Source organism: Cervus elaphus, chromosome 1, assembly GCF_910594005.1.
Source record: "Cervus elaphus chromosome 1, mCerEla1.1, whole genome shotgun sequence".
Taxonomy (NCBI): domain Eukaryota; kingdom Metazoa; phylum Chordata; class Mammalia; order Artiodactyla; family Cervidae; genus Cervus; species Cervus elaphus.
Genome location: NC_057815.1, coordinates 43,897,888 through 43,913,947, shown reverse-complemented (window position 1 = coordinate 43,913,947; position 16,060 = coordinate 43,897,888). Strand labels below are relative to the sequence as shown.

Below are 16,060 nucleotides of genomic sequence, written 5' to 3'. Positions count from 1 at the left end.
CTCCTCCCACTTTGATCTGGGTTCTGCTCTGCCCCCAACACCACTCTCCCAAAGGTCACTGGTCTTTTTGCCACTGTATCCAATGACCTCCTCTGATTCCCACCTGCTCTCTGCAGTGACAGACGCTGTTGGCAACCTCCTCTGTTAAATTCTCTCCTCACTTGGCTTCCATGACAACCCTCTCTCCTTGCTCCCCTCCTCCCTCACTGACCAATCCTCATCTGTCTGTCCTACCCACGTTATTGCCAGATTCATCTCCTGGAAGCACAGTTCCAACAGCTCTATGCAACACATAATGTACAAGGTAATAATATGTCTAGGGCTCAAACTTTTTAAGCAGCAGAATCCATTAAGAAGAAGCTTTCGCAGAAGCCTAATATTTGAAGAGCATGATAACAGTATGCTGGGACTTCCCTGGTGGTCCAGTGGTTAAGAATCTGCCTTCCAATGCAGGGGACATGAGCTCAATCCCTGGTCGGGGAACTAAGATCTCATGTGCTGTGTGGCAACTAAGCCTGAGTGTCACAACTAGAGAGAAGCTTGCAAGCTGCAACCAAAGAAGCCTGCATGCCACAACTAATACCCAATAATAAATAAATAAATGTCATGATGTATAGAAAGAAAGAATGAAATGAAACAGTATGCTCTTTAAACATGGTTCCTATTGAAGCAGGGGATGGGGTTTCCAGGAAATTCTAGGGCTTTCAAGCCACAGTTGGAAAGCCACTGAGAAAATTAAGTTCCTCAGTCTGCAGCTGACAAAACAGGCCCAGAGAGGAGAAGTGATTGGTAGAAAGTGGCACAGTATGTTAGTCAATCAACACATTTCCACAAGGTGCCTCCTGAATGCCAGGTACATTCTAGGTGCTAACAATTAAGTGGGGACAAGACCCAAGTAGTCCTGCCCTGGAGGGGCTGACAGCCCAGAGGGGTGTGAACCGCGTATTATGAACTACTGAAGTGGGCACAAGCATGCAAAGGAAAGTGAGGGAGCTTTTAGGAAGGGACCCGCCTGGTCTGAAGGGCAGAGAGGACCAACCTGGGGATGAGGCACATGTAAGCTGAGCCCTAAAGGACATATAGGCAGCTGGTCAGAAGAAGTGGAAGAGCCTTGGAGCAGATGGAACAGTGCAGGTGAAGGATGGGGAAGCCAGTTAGGTGGCCAGAATCTCAGGCAAGCCCAGCAGCTCTGACTCAACACCCTGGAGCAGAATAACAGTGGGTGAGGGTGCAGCCCCTCCAGCCTCCTGGGGACTTGACACTAATCTCAGAGGCCGACTGGCCAAGGAAGTGTTCTCAGGCACTGGGACCCAATAATCTGTATTAGAGGACAATCCGATGCTAAATGCAACGTGGTGTTGCTGATTGGATCCTGGAACGTAAGACAGACATTAGTGGAGGAACAAGACATCTGTAGTTGAATTAGTAGTATTATACCAAAGCTTCTTCCTTAGTTTTGACAAATGTACCATGGTTATATAAAATGTTTATGTTAGAGGAGGCTGGATGAAGGACATATGAGAGCTCCGTACCATTTTTGCAACTCTTCTGTAAATCCAAAACTATCTTTTAAAAAAGCCTTAAAAATACATATATCCCTCTGGCACCATGGCAGAGAGCAGCAAAACTGGATGTAGGGAGAGAGGTTATAGTACTAATGATGACTAACACTGAAACAGTCCTTCCTGTTCACTAGGCATTGTTCCCAGCACTTAATGTGTTTAACTCATTTAATCCTCCCAACTCCATGAGGTAAGTACTTTATTTCCCTTCATTTTACACGTGAGGAAGCTGAGAACAGACAGGTTAAGTCAGTGGCCCAAGGACACACAGCCACTGAGTGGCAGAGCTGGGAGTTTAAGGATTCAAATCCAGGCAGCCTAGCTGCAGAGCCCCATCTGCTTGACCATTACCTTGTACCCCATCCCTCAGGGTGCACCGGCTGTACCGCCGAGGATACTGCAAGGAGCAGGGAGAAACCATGAGCATGACGACTAGGGTGATAACAGGAGAAATGGAGCCACGTCACCAGACTTAAGACATATATTGGAGGCACACTCAGCTTCTGCTTTTGAATTGAAATGTGGTAGTTGAAGAGGGGCTTCCCACATGGCGCTAGTGGTAAAGAACCTGCCTGCCAGTGTAGGAGATATAAGAGACACGGGTTCGATCCCTGGGTTGGGAAGATCCCCTGGAGAAGGGCATGGCAACCCACTCCAGTATTCTTGCCTGGAGAATCCCATGGACTGAGGAGCCTGGTGGACTACAGTCCACGGGCTCGCAAAGAGCTGGACACAGAGTAAAGTGACTTAGCACACACACATGCCGGCACTCACGGTTGGGGAAAACGGAAGAAGCAAGAATGGCTCCCGGGCTTCCTTCCAGTTTAACAGTAAGGACCAGAAACTTGGTCCTGTGTTTCTTCCCACCATTGAGGGATACACTCCAGACCTTTCACAGTCTTGTGTGTAGGGACAACCTACCTGTCGCTTTCTCTTTTTATCTTCAAAATACAAAGCAAACTGGACCACCTGCTGCTCCCAAACTTCTCCCACCTCCATGTGCTTGTACAAGCTGTTTCCTCCACCAAAATTCTCTCCTCCATCTCCCCGGGTCCAAATCTGATCCACCCTTCAGGGCCACCTCTTCCAGGAAGCCTTCCCTGCTCTCTACAATGAGAAGCATTCAGACTCTCCTCTGGATGCCGACATTTTTTTCCTTTGGTTCTCTTTGGCAGCATGCAACCTCCATCCTATAATATAGTTATTTGGGTAGGGTCTTGGCTCTTGCTCACTTTGGTATCCTCACTTCACAGTATAGTAGGTGCTCAAAAAGATATCTGTTCAGTGAATCATCTATCTAGTAAACAAGTTCTATCTTATTTCCCTTCACCCCTTCCTTACTCCATTTTCTATCTACTGCAACCTACCACACACACACACACACACTGCTGTTGGTGCTTTGACTATTTCATGTTGGCGCTTTGAATGTTTCAGGGGCTGGTTTAATCCACCTCCATCTTCTTCACCCGACCCATCCCTAGGCAGCCATGCCAACCCCCACACACACACTCTCTGGAAGCCCATTTAAGCGCAGGAAATAAAAAAGAACCTCACCCAAGAATGGAGAGACGGAAGAATACAAGCAGGAAACTAGTGGGCATTGGTCCATCTGGAATTGCCCCTTTAACCTATGGAGTCCAGCTCCTATAACGTGGTCCTGTCCTGGAGGAGCTGACAGTCCAATGGTGAGTGAATCAAGTATTCCGAGGCAGAGCCTGAAACCATTGCAACGAACTCAATCCAGCCCTGTTCCTCAAAGTACTTAGGGCCAGACTGGACTACAACAAGCCAAGTTGATATGACATTCCTCAGCTAAAACCCTCCTGGTGGCTACTGAGGGCTCACTGCAGATCTCTCCTTTCCCCAAGTCTTGGTCTCAGGCTACAGCTTAATGCCACTCTCCTCCAGCACATGGCTCTGTCTGAGAGATGACTCACTCAGTCCCTGTGTCCCTTCCACAGAGAAGCCTTCCCTGATCCCCACCCCAGGCTGAATAGGGCACTTTCTCTGAGACCCATTAAATCATGTGTGCACATCTCTGGGACACACCACACATATTAAAAGCTTGTTTATAACATCTGTTTCTGCCTGTCTTCCCCCTCTGTCCCCTAACTAGATTGAGTGCTCTTAGGGCAATGACCAAGTCTCTGTACCCCCAAGCCTAATGTGATGTTTGGTACAAGAAAGCCCAATTACATTCATTCAGTGTAAAAGATGTGTTGAGGAGTGTGAATGCTCATAGGAGTGCTTTAGTCTACGGACCTCAGCAAGAAACCCAGAGACACTCCAGGGCCAGATTCCAAATAGCGGGAAAGTGGTGCCCTTATTGCCCATCCTCCTGCTCCTCCTATTCCCAGGAACTAGAATTTACATTTTATCAGGATTGGGCCACGCCCCCTCTGCTTCTGCCTGCTGGGCAAAGGGCAGCAATGGGCAAAGGGTGCATTGTCTGGTCAGGCATCTGAGGAGAAACTGCTTCTCCATAGTGGGACACTGTCTCCTCCGGGGGTGAGGATGGGGTCCAGAGGGAAGGAGCAGAGGGCAGACCTGGGGCTGCCAAGGACCGGAGGGCTCAGCTGCCTTGGCTGGAAGCCAACCGCACCCGGATGTGGTGGGTGGCCAACGGGATCTGCCGGAGAGTTCCTGCTTCGCGTGGACACGGACTGGTCCCTTTCTCGGGTACCCCGCAAATCGTTCAAAACAGAGGTTCCCCCCAAGGGGGCACAGTTCTACTTCTTGCTATATTTAGGGAGGGGAGAGGGCCTCAGTGTTTGGAAAAGGAACTCCTGAAGGGAGAGCGGGTTAGAAAAGATCAGAATCCTCAGGGGCCCCATCTCACCCGCGAATGCCCACCACCGATTCCCGGAAGGTCCCCGTTGAGTGTTCACATGATGCAGAGGCGTGAGAGCTCTGGTTGCTGAGTTCGAGTCCGAGGCCTGCCACTTTTCTGCTCGTGCCCCTGGGGAAATCGCCCCCCACCCGGGTCTTTGTTTCCTCATCAGTAAAACGAGGCTAGGGCTGGAGGAGAGGGCCTGGAGAAGCCCTATTCGGCTCGGACACTGCGGGATCCCGGATTCTCCATACTGCACGCCCGCTCCTCCACAGCCTCCCCCCACCCCACTCCGCCCATCCACCCCGTCTTAACTCCACCCCCACCGAGCGGCTTCTCCCCCGACGCCGGCCGCTAGGGGTCACTGCCTCCCTTTGTCAGCGACGGAGGAGGGCGGCTAGCCCTCCGGCCCTCTCCCCGGCGGAAAGGCGACCGAGGGGCATCTCCCGAGCCAGTGGGCCTGAGCGCGACCCCCACGGCCCTCGCCGGGGATCACGCCTCTGCCCGGGGCGGGAGGGTGTACGGGGCGGGGCGGGGCGGAGGCCGGGGCCGGGCGCGGGCCGCGCGTGGGCATCCAGGAGGGGGTTAACGCTAACCCCTCCCCCTCGGGCTGACATCACGGGGAGAGCGGCTGAGAGGCTGGAGCTCGGCGAGTGAGAGAAAGAGAGGGAGAGGAGCGAGCGCGGCTCTACTCGGCGCCCGGGCAGCTCCACATTGTTGCGGATCGCCGGGACCCGGCAGAGCGAGCGGCCGCCGCGCGGCGGGGGACGCGGCGCCCCCGGATCGCTCGCCTGGCGCGGAGCCGCGCCGCCCGATCGCCCCGGCTTGCCGAGTCGCGCGCCCCGCCGCCTGGGCCCCGAGCCCACCGCGCCGCCCGCCCGCCGCCCTCGATCGTCCCGCCGCCCTCGGAGGACGGCCGGCCATGGACGCCTGCAAGTTGGAGCCGAGCGGGAGGGTGTGAGCGCGCCGGGGGCCGGGAGCCCGCGCCGGGCAGCCGGGCGCGCCGGGGGTGGGTCCCTCTCCCCTGCCCGGCTCTGCGTGGAAGAAGAAGAGGGCGGGGACCGGCACCGGGAGGAGAGCGGAGGAGGAGAAGGGGCATGACTCGTGCAACTTGCGGCGGGCATCTGCCGAGCCTCTGAGTCGGCGGCGGCCCGGGGCCCGGATTGCGGCCGCGCCGATCCCACCCAGCCCACCCCGCCCCGGCCGACGGCTGAAGCTGACCTGGATCCTCGGAGCGCCCGCCGGCCGGCAGGGATCGCCTTCGTCTTCCGGGCTGCTTTCTGGAGCGCGAGGAGCGCTCTCCTCGCGGCTCCTCTCGCTGGACCCCCGGCCCCCGATGGCTCGGATGGGGCTTGCGGGCGCCGCTGGACGCTGGTGGGGGCTCGCTCTCGGCTTGACCGCCTTCTTCCTCCCAGGTGAGCGCGTTCCGCCCCCTGCCTTCCCCCCCACCCCCAGCCCCAACCCCCCCATCCAATGCCTCCCCGGGGCTGGGAGCTGGATGGCGGGCACGTCTGGGTTGTAGGGAGTGGAAGGAGCCAGAAAAGTTGGGTCACGGCTTAGGTAAGGGGGGTGCGGGTGGTTCGGCGGATAGAGAGGCTGAGGAGCCCAACAGCCTGCCCTGCAGGAAAGCAGTCGGATGCACGTTTCTGTGTTGCAAGAAAGCACTTTCTCCGCGCAGTTTTTCACACAAAAAAATAATAATATATAATAGCGTTCTATTTATTTAATAACCAGCTCTCAGCTCGGGAAGCAGTTTGGAAACACTGCATGTTACATAAACGCAAAATAATCACCGTAATCACAGTCTCAGGGTAGGAGACAACAGCCCCAGGGGGAGGGCGTCAGTCTCGGAACTGGTGGGCTGTGGGCTTGGCGGATGGAAGGGGGGCTTCGGTTTTTTTCCTCCAGCCCCTTTGCCAAGAGGTTTCGGGCGCTCGGGCCCCCTCCCGCACTACGTCGCCCCACCACCCGCGCGGGGAGCAGGCTCCTGCGGCAGAGGCGGCTTCTCGCTCACCTGCGGTTCTCTTTCCGGGAGGGTGAGGCCCGGCGGCGCGCTATCGCAACCTCCCCGCCTAGCGCGGAGCTAGGCTTTGCCTTGGAACTCCGGTCCCAGTTTGGGGGGCTCTCCCGCAGGAGGCGCCGCGGGCTTCGTGCCAGCCAAGTGGCTGCGTGACCCACTTTCCCGAGGATGCCCCGCATGTCCTTCCTCGAGATGCTGGCGGCCGAGGGGTTAACCCGACGCCCGACTCCCGGGGTGGCCCCCGGTGGCCCCTCTGACGGATGGGGTAGGGGCGGAGGCTGGGACTGGTCCGGGCGTATTGTGCTGGGGAATGAACTGGAAAATGCGTTTAGGAGGCAAATCCGAGCGAGTCCCCGCGGCTGAGTTTAACCCTTTGTGTCCCTGGGGAAGCTGCCCGGCTCCCACGGTGGCTGGGGACACCGGCGCAGGTGGGGCAGAGACTGGGGGAGTTCCTCCAGCCTTCTTGGAAGAAACCTGAGACGACCTCCCGCCCTAGCTAGGTGGGGGGTTTGGGAAGGCGGGGTACGGTGGGGGCTCGGTTGAAGCACGTGGCCCTGGCCTTAGGTGGTAAAAGAAGGGGTGAAAGTGCAGAGACCAGCTCTGCGTGGGGCAAGAATGTTGGGTCTGGGCTCCGCTCGCTGCTAGCGAAGGAGATGTGGAGATATGTTCGATGCCGCAGACACAAACGGCAGTTTGTTGCCTAGACGTGGGGCTGGGGTGCGCTCCTGGGAGCCTGGCCTCATTCACTTCTATACCCCGTCTGCCGCCTGCTCCCGGCCAGGGCTCTGCAAATGTCTTGGAGTGGCCCATGGCTCCAAAGTGGTTTGTGAAAGGCGCACCAGGGTGCCCCCAGCCCTGCAGCCTCCGGTGGGGGTGTGGGGGTGCTGCCCGGCTAGGTCGGTGGGGGTAAATTCCAGGGCACACAGGGGTCACTGCCCATTTCAAAGGTGCATGATTGAGTCCCTCGCAACAAGGGTGGTTCCGGTAAGAATGAAAGGTCTTCACCTTACACTGGACCTCCTGGGAAGCCAACGGGAGATGCTGGAAGCTCCAGTTCTAGCATTTGTCTGACCACCGGGGTTCTGGAACCCTTCAATTCCATATTGCCCACACTCAGAACCCAGCAAAAGACCAGCTTTCCTGGGGCCTGACTAGTCCAGCGTACTAGGGGTTAATCTAATCCTGGGTCAGACAAAGAGCGGGAAGATTTGGGGAGGGGGAGTGAACTCACCCCCCTCCTTTTGTTGCTCTCTCTCCCAGCTTTGTGGTGCTGTCCCTGGTAGTTAATTCCATCTTTGGAGGGGCTGGAGGCCTGTGCTGCTCCATCCCACTCGGGGAGTGGGGGCAGGGAGGTGATGCTCTCACCTGGTTCAAGTGTAGACACCTGCCCTCCCCCAACCAAAACTCCAGATTGAGGGAGTGGGGTGCAGATAAGGAATCACAGCTCAGATGGGCACTTAATAAGCACTCCTTGACTGATACTAATTGTCATGGCTGGGTAGCATCAGAGGGGCAGCCGGAGTTCCCTGACCAGCCAAGCTCTTCTACCTGGTGCCCGCAGCCCTGGTGCCTCTGTGAAGACAGGTGGATATGGTGGTGCCCACATGACACTTGGACAGAGGCTGGGGCAAGTCGCCTTCCAAACCCCATCTACCGTCATTCTCAGGCAAGCTCCTTCTCCCTGGGGACCTGCCAGCCTGATGCTCTTTTCTGGGTTCCCTGTGGCAGGGAGTATAGAGGGATGAGGAGAGGAGCCTGATGAGGTGGGAGAGGGGACCCCCCCACCCTGGGTGAGTGTGGTGGCCTCCTGACTTCAAAACACTCCAAATCTGGCTTAGTGTGTAAACACAGAAGTGTGTTTTCAACAACACAGATTTGACCAGGCAGGGTGGTGAAGCCCCATCAGCCTCTGAGATGAGTCTGGGGTTTCTGCCTGATCACTCAGAGGAAAGAGCCAGTGGGACCCGGGGGCTGCATCCCAGAGGAACAGGGGAAGCCCAGGAGAGGAAGCAGAGAAACTGCCTTAGAAGCAGGTGCGCTGAGCTGGTGTCCCACCTACACCACACCCTCCCTAATTGGCTTCCCCAAACCTTTTGTCTGGGAAGAGAACACACACCCCAGGTGTCGAGCACACCCTCGGAGGACCTGTCGGGCCACAGCAGCACCCTCTTCTCTGCAGCCTATGCAGAGCTCGCCGTCATGATGGTTTCCTTTGAAACCCAGGGAGTCAGGACTGTTGAGTTATCTTCCTGTCTCCCCATCACTCACAGACAGTGGTGTGTCCAGGCTTGCTGGGCAAGACATTATGGCAAAACCTATTCCACTGGCCTGAGGTTTGCAAGCGAATATAAGCAAGAATCCCAGTGCCCATGTCAGAGGAGTGTCTCCGAATCAGATTCAAGGCCAAATAGTCAAGGCTGGAAGGGAGGAGGAGATATTGCAGTGCCTGGGCCCAGCACCTGGGGCTGAGTGGTCTAGAAGCTGTCTCTGAGCCTGACTCTCTGTGTTTATGGGACAGGCAACCCCTGGTCGCCTGATGCTGGCTGAGGCTATGATGTCCATTCCCTTCTCGGTTGCTCAATTTTGCACAATGAATCCACCTCATTGGCCTGATCCAGGACCCAGTTGTACACTGCCAGGATGGTCTCGGGCCAGAACCCTAGTGCTGACGACTGAGCAAGTGGGCCAGGCTAGAGAGGGTGGGGGACCAGGGGGCAGCCCCAGTTGCTGTGTCTTGATAACTGCCATTGTTTAGCAGCTGACTAATGTTCATTGTTCAGCACAAACAGAAAATACCCAAGGGAGGTATAAATTTACCTTCAATTTTCCTGATTGTATCTTTCCTGGTTAACCTGGTAAATCGAATGTCTCCTACCTGCTGTGGGAGCAGAAAGGGTATTTATATATATTTACCTGTTTTGCTGATTTTTTTTTTTTTCCTAATGTTGAATGTCAGCCTGTGGGCCAGGCTGGAAGGGGTAATAGCCAGCTATGGGACTTAGGCTATAACATTTCTGATAATTTGCTTACAGCCTCACCATCAGTGTAGAGTGGGTGCACACACATGTGTGCAAGGCTGTGTGCTTGTGTTGGCCATCTACAATTCACTGTGCACATACAGACCCACCGGGAGTAGGGCAAGGAAGTATGTGCACTGGGATTGTGGGTCACCGTGGGGACAGAGGCATAAGTATACATCAAATGCATAATCACATGCAATTGATTTCTTATGGCTTTCCGACTGGGATTTTGTGAGAAGCCTGTGTTTATATCAGAGTGTCAGTGAGGGTAACTTTGGAGGAGACCTAGGATTTGCCCTTAGCCAGCTCCTTCTAAGACTGAGCTGCCACATCCTTTGGGGGTAGGAAGCCTGGACACCCCTTTCTTTTTCTGCTCTGTCCTTGACCTCAGGCTGGGCCTCTGCATCCTCACAGGGAGATGCTCACCTGGAGAGATTTTCCTCTGCTTCTCAGGATTCCTGAGCAGCCGGGAGGGGCCACAGGAAATAGGTTTTCAGCTACTACTTTGGCATCTCTGCTTCCTGCATGAATACTTGAGGAAAAGGGTCATCTGGGGAAAGGTGATGTACTCTGGGCATTTAAAAGGAGCTCTGAGTCATAGGCTGTGAAAAACCCTGTCGAACCATATGTGTGCCCAGTTCAGCAGCACACATGTGCCTGGAGCACCCCAGTTCACAGAGCAGAAGACAGTAGCCCCCTTGTTGGAAAGGCAAGTGGGAATGAAGGGCAAGCAGTGGGGAAGAGGGCAGTCCTGGGAGCCCAGGTCCCGATGCCCAAGTCAGGCTGGCAAGCGTTTCTGCCCCGTGGTGTCCGCCCCTCTCCATAGAGACCTCGTCTGTAGAGCCAGCAGCAGATGTGCTGGCTGGGGCTAGAGGTAACTTAAGATCTGAGCAGGGATCACCTTGCACAGGGAAAGCCCTGAGCTGGAGATAACACTCCTTAGCCCAGTTAACCCTTTAAGCTCTGGATTCTCCTGTGCTGTTTGGAACTGGGAAATAGGGAGAGGGGAAAGATAGGAGAAAACACGTCGGACCTAATATCTGAACCCTGACAAGGAGAGATTAACTCAATGCCACAGGAGAAACCTAAGGACACAAAGAAAGCCTTCCTGATCACAGACTGTATGTAGGCTGTTCAGGGCAAGGGGTAATCCCAAGGGTTATCCTGAGGTGGGGGAGGGGCAGTAGGTATGTATTCTCAGAGGCTCATGAGATCTGTGCCTTTCACCGTCTTCTAGGGGCAAAGCAGCTATGGTGCCAGGGCCCAGTCCAGAGGGAGCAGCAGAGAGCTCAGTCCCTCTCCCCTCAACCTGGAGATCACCCCATTTTGACTGCCCAGCAGAGTGAGACAGCAAAGCAAGGCCAGCTGGACTGTATTTGAATCCCAGCTCTACCAATTGCTAACTGGGTGGGCCTGGTTAAATTGCTTTGGCTTTGTAGGCCTCAGTTTTCCCATCTGTAAAATGGGTTTCTGCTACTATACTTTCAAAGGTTTGTGAAGATTAGGGCAATATGAAAAGTGCTCAGTGCATTGCCCAGCTCTTGATAAATGTGCGATAGTGGCAGCTACTCCTGTGTTCTATGCCTTTCCTCTGAGTGGTCCTGGCTCCCTCTGTATCTGCCAGCTGGACACTGCCAACTGCACACTCTCTTGAGAAAGAGCCACTCAGTTGCCTGCCCACTGCTGACCTCACTTCCCCACCTGGAAATGACGGCAAGGGCTGCAGCGGCCGTGGGGACTCAGGTGGCCTGGTTGGCTGCAGGCACCTGCCTGAGCCCAGGCTTGGTGGTCGTGTGCTGCCCGAGCAGCAGGTGCTGTGTGGCCTTTGTTCTGCAACCTGTTGCCAAGGGCTCTCCCCAGCACCCACCTCGCTCCTTGGCTGCAACCCAGCTGGGCACTGCAGCTCATCTGGAACACTGGCTGGGGTGGCAGCCTGAGGCTGGCGTGGAGAACCCAGGACTCAGCCCCTGCAAACTTCTACATTTGGCACGGGGGCAGGCCACAGGCCCTTCTCCCAGCAGTCCATGCACCAGCTCTTCAGGCAAGATGGTACAGCCAGAGAGGTAGAGATCCCTCCCGGGGTCATGCCCTTCTCACTGGCAGAAAGTCCTTCAGTTTCTCCTGCTGCAGATTGATGCCTTCACCAATAATAATAAAGATGTTTGTGATCCTCTTTTCAGCTCATAACTTCAGCTGATCCTCTCAATAACCCCATATAAAGGGTATCGGTAGTTCTCCCATCTTACAGATGGGAAAAGTGAGATGTAGGTCTAGTACCTTGCTGCCCATCTCATGCCAGTGCAACCAGATTAGACGCCAGGCTTTCTGCTCCAAATCCAGTAGATGAGGAAAGGTGAGATGGACTGGGATGGACAGACGCAGAAGAGGCTGAGCCAGACCACAATAGAATGTGTCCAGTGGGGCAGTCATTTGCTTTGTTGGCAACCACCAGCTTATAATGTCCCCCACCTGGTGAAGTGAGGTATACATGGAGATATAGGTTAGAGGGTGGCCCTGCTAGAGCTGACCACAGTTCAGGATGACACAAAGCACAGATGCCCAATAACAGAATGGGTGAAGGGGAGCATGTCCTTCCAAATGCTAAAGCATCACTCCCAGGATCTGACCCGAAATGTGGGCATGGCCCCAAGGTGTGAGCACAGAGCTCCAGGACACAGGCGGGCACACAGCCAATGTGCTGGCAATGCTCAGAAAGCTTTGTGGACTTGACCGGAGCAATGGAGAGTGGGAGGGGCTGAGAATTGGTAGGCAGAGTTGAGTACCTCTCCTGGGCTACCCCCACCCCTCTCTGGTCCACGCAGATCCCAGTTTCATTCCCAGTTTATGAGGAGTCTCATTACCAAGCCACAGACAATAAAACCCGCCCGGCCACTCTGGCCCGGATCTCATTAGAGGACATTAGTTCCGCTGGCTTGGTGGCCCCATTGGGACACAGCTGCAGGCGTGGCCCAGGCAGCAAAACAGGCCAGTGGCCACAGGCACAGGAATGTCCCATTGGGAGTTGAGTTTGATCTATGGGCTTGAGTAGGGTCCTCCCTCCCCACCTCCATCCATGCATTCTTGAAATGCATGTTCCCCAAAGCTGGAAACATGAGGTCCCTCCTGCCCACTTGGACCCTCAGTTCTACCCACCACCCCCCACCACTGCCCCCTCCCTTCAGGAGATAAGGACACAGCTCCTTCCAGAGCTGGGCAGGGGAGTCCGCCTTCTGAGAAGCTCAACCAAACACTGTCATTCCATGGAGGAGGGCCTTTGGGGACAGGGACAGCAAGCCTACTCACAGCCACAGGTCTGGGGACACTCTTAAGAGACACGTCTGAATCGCAGCCCACCTTTCTGTCCAAAAGGTGGGGATAGAGACTTGGGGGCCCCGTGTCAGAAGCATTTTTCATCCCCTATAGATGCAGTTTCACCATCTGGTGGCCTTGGGGTGGTGGGAGGGGGGAGCCTCCTGGCCCTACTCCTCTCCCTAAGTTAGATTAATTTGCCCACAATGGCTGTGATGGAGCACTGGTTGCATCTTGGGGTTCTTCCCACCAAAGACAGGATTATTCCATTCTTAGCAAATTCTGGTGCCTTTTGACAGCCAGCTTCTCTGCCCTCCCCTCCCCTTCTGCTTTATCTCTCTTCCCACCTCCAGACCAGCCCATCACCAAAACATCACCAGGGCTCAGTGGATGTAGCCGTGAAAAACAAGATGAGGGCAAAGAAAACCTTGCCCCATCTTAGTGCCTCAGTCTTCTAGAGGAAAGAGAGTCCGGGCCGGAGTAACTGGTTCTTAGTGCTCCATGCAGGGGTCACGCAGGCCAGCCCACACTTCAGGTCAGGAGCGCCCGCCAAATGAGTCAGCGGAGATGGGAACACTGATCTGTTTGGGCAGATGTCGGCAAGTCAGCCCTGCTCTGGAGAAAAGGGGGCTGGAGACTTGTACCAGCCCCTGATGGTTGCTCCCCTGTAAGACCCTGCAGCTTGTTTGGAATTTGAGCCCCAAGTGGGGTTGGTCGGCTGCCCCCATGGGGTCCATTCTCTGGCCCCTGAGCAGCACCCCAGGTATCCCCTCCCTTAGTCCTGGTCTCTCTTGGGCAAATGCTGTCAGCTGCTGGGACAAAGCGAGCAGACAAGGTGCCTCAGAGCCAAACCGGCCTTGCTGCCTCTTGATGACGGTCCCACTGCAGGAGAAGCTGGCAGTGGTGTCCTCACTCGGGGGACCACTGCAGCAGCCCCTGGCTCACCTCTGTCCCTGACTCCTGGCTCTCCAGCTCCAAATTGCCTGCACTGCCTCTTGGATGAATATACTTAATCCGCGCCTGAAAAGGATGCTCACAAGCACAGAAGCATTTGATGACTGCTCCCCTCCTGGCTCAGCTCCAACCACCCCTCCCAGCCAGCCACACATCCTGTGCATTTTCCCACCTCAGGGCCTTTGCATGTGCCTTTCCCACCAACCCTCCCCTATTTCCCATATCCAAAAACTGAAGCTGAGAGTATTTCTATCAGGAAGCCCCCAGTCGGAAATGACCTCTTTCACTCAGAGATCCACCCCCTTGTTGCAGCACCTCATCCATGCCACCCATGGCAATAGCCACTCTACATCTTGCTATTAGTTATTTGGGCCTGGGGTTTATCTTCATAGGATTCAGAGCTCCAAAAGGACAGGGTCCATTGCTGAGGGGGCTTGGATTCCCCAGGGCATTACACAGGGTTGGCCACTCTGTGGGCTGATGACAGGTAGGCGGATACATCGTTACATAGTCCAATGTTAAGTGGATACATCATTGCATAGTACCTACTAGGTGGATCCATCTTTGTTTGTTTGGACAGTGATGATAATAAAAACAGCAAACTGTTATCAAGAGTTTTTAGACACTCAGACACTATTATGAACATCTTACCGGTAATAACTTATTCAATCTCCATAACAATACTTAACTTCTTGTGGAGGATTCTTCTCATTTTTAACATATGAACAAATGAGGCCCGAGCAGAGGTTAGATAACTGGCCTCCGGTCACAAAGCTATTTAGTGGCAGAGCCAGGATTCGGATCCAGGAAATCAGGCCCAGTGTCCATGATCCTTACTAAGCCTGGGGTAACATAGGACCTTGCCTCCAGAATGCCTATCACCCCTGTGTAGCATCGTAGAGCCTACCCACCTGCTCCCTTTGATGATGCAGGAATGACCTGGGGCCTTCCTGGAGCATTGGGGGCTTATTAATGCTTATCATCAGAAATTTTCAGCGGTTGTTACTACTTTATCTCTTGGATACCTTGTAAGTACTAGAAGTACAGTTGTTACACTCCTGGTGTATCCTGCCACTATCTCTGTTGTGTCTTGGGAGTGTTGATGTGCCTCTGCTGGAGGGAGATGTCTTGACATTATTGCTCTTTCATCCCCTGAGCGTTTGCGCATCACTGATGCCATCTGAGGGCCTCCCACCATGTTTCCCTGTGAGACCAGAGGCAGGTATAATAGCGCCCCTTGGAGAGTCTGCCTGGAATTGCCCCCAGTAGGTGTTCCCAGGCTGGTTCCACATCCCGGGTGGGTCCACGGCTCAGCAAACTGCTCCTATGCCAGGACCTATCCTAAGCTTCTGGAAGGTTCCACTCTCTCTTGCCCTCACCCAGAGATCTGAAAAGATGGCAAGGGAGGGGCCCCTACCTGGGGAGTGGGGCAGGGAGAGGATTTAGGGTGTTCGCCTGTGCCAGATGCTTTGATCTCCTGGGATGAAAGGGCCTGGTGCTTCCTATGCCCCAGGCAGGTTCAGGATGGGGAACCAGCGGACAGAGGCATTGGCTACCTCACAGCTGGGGTAGCGAACTTCCGGGGAAGGACGATCGTGGGAGCAGAAAAATCAACACCCTTTCCCAGTGTTGTAGCCAAGGACCAAGAGGGGAGTCCAGATGGCCCACCTGTGGATTGTCCTCCCGAGGGTCACCTGGGGCCACACCCTGCCCCACACCCTGACCCTGCAGGTCACCACGTGCGCTCAGGCCTCACAAACTCCCTTGCTTAATTAGGAAGGTAACTCGGCTGCAAACAGTCATCTGATACGTTTCGACGCCAAAGAGAAATTCCTCCCAGACTCTCCGCTGTTCTAGATTATCCATGCTCCGTTAGCTTGAATTACAGAGTGGCCTCTGTGGCCCAGACCCAGGCCAGAGCTGCGGGATGGTTCCTGGGGCTGGGATCTGCCCCCCTACCCTCCCTGGAAAGCACTTAGAAGCCATAGGGGCAAGGAGGCCTTAAGACCTGTATGACCTCCATGCAGACCTAAGGATTGCCTTGTCAGCACAGAGGGGCCAGCTCTGCCCCGCACCTGCCTGCCCTAGGGCCTGCGATGCCTATGGGTGCTTTTGAGTCAAGCCACTTGGATGCTCCTCTTGTGTCCCCTCTGGGCCAGGCCTCCTTCAAGGGCTTTGAGTCAGTGGCAGAAGCTTCTGCAGTGGCTCCCGAGTGAAAAATTGGAGCAGGGGCAGGGACAGGATTCTCCTCGAGTATAAATGAGACCAGAGTGGAGCAGCCACACTGCACTGTAGATTATTTTATGATGATTGCCCACCTCCCCCGCCCCCAAACAACCTGATCTCATTGGCCTAGATTGCTGCA

At 54.9% G+C, this 16,060-nt stretch overlaps 1 protein-coding gene across 1 annotated transcript in view; it reads left to right on the top strand.

Annotated features, from left to right (window-relative positions):
- Positions 1-5,396: 5,396 nt before the first annotated feature.
- NECTIN1 (nectin cell adhesion molecule 1) overlaps positions 5,397-16,060 on the top strand; it is a 72,671-nt gene continuing 62,007 nt past the window's right edge. Inside the window, exon 1 of the mRNA XM_043901063.1 lies at positions 5,397-5,807. Coding sequence (XP_043756998.1) covers positions 5,729-5,807 — 79 coding nt within the window. The 5' untranslated portion in view covers positions 5,397-5,728. The remainder of the gene's footprint in view (positions 5,808-16,060) is intronic.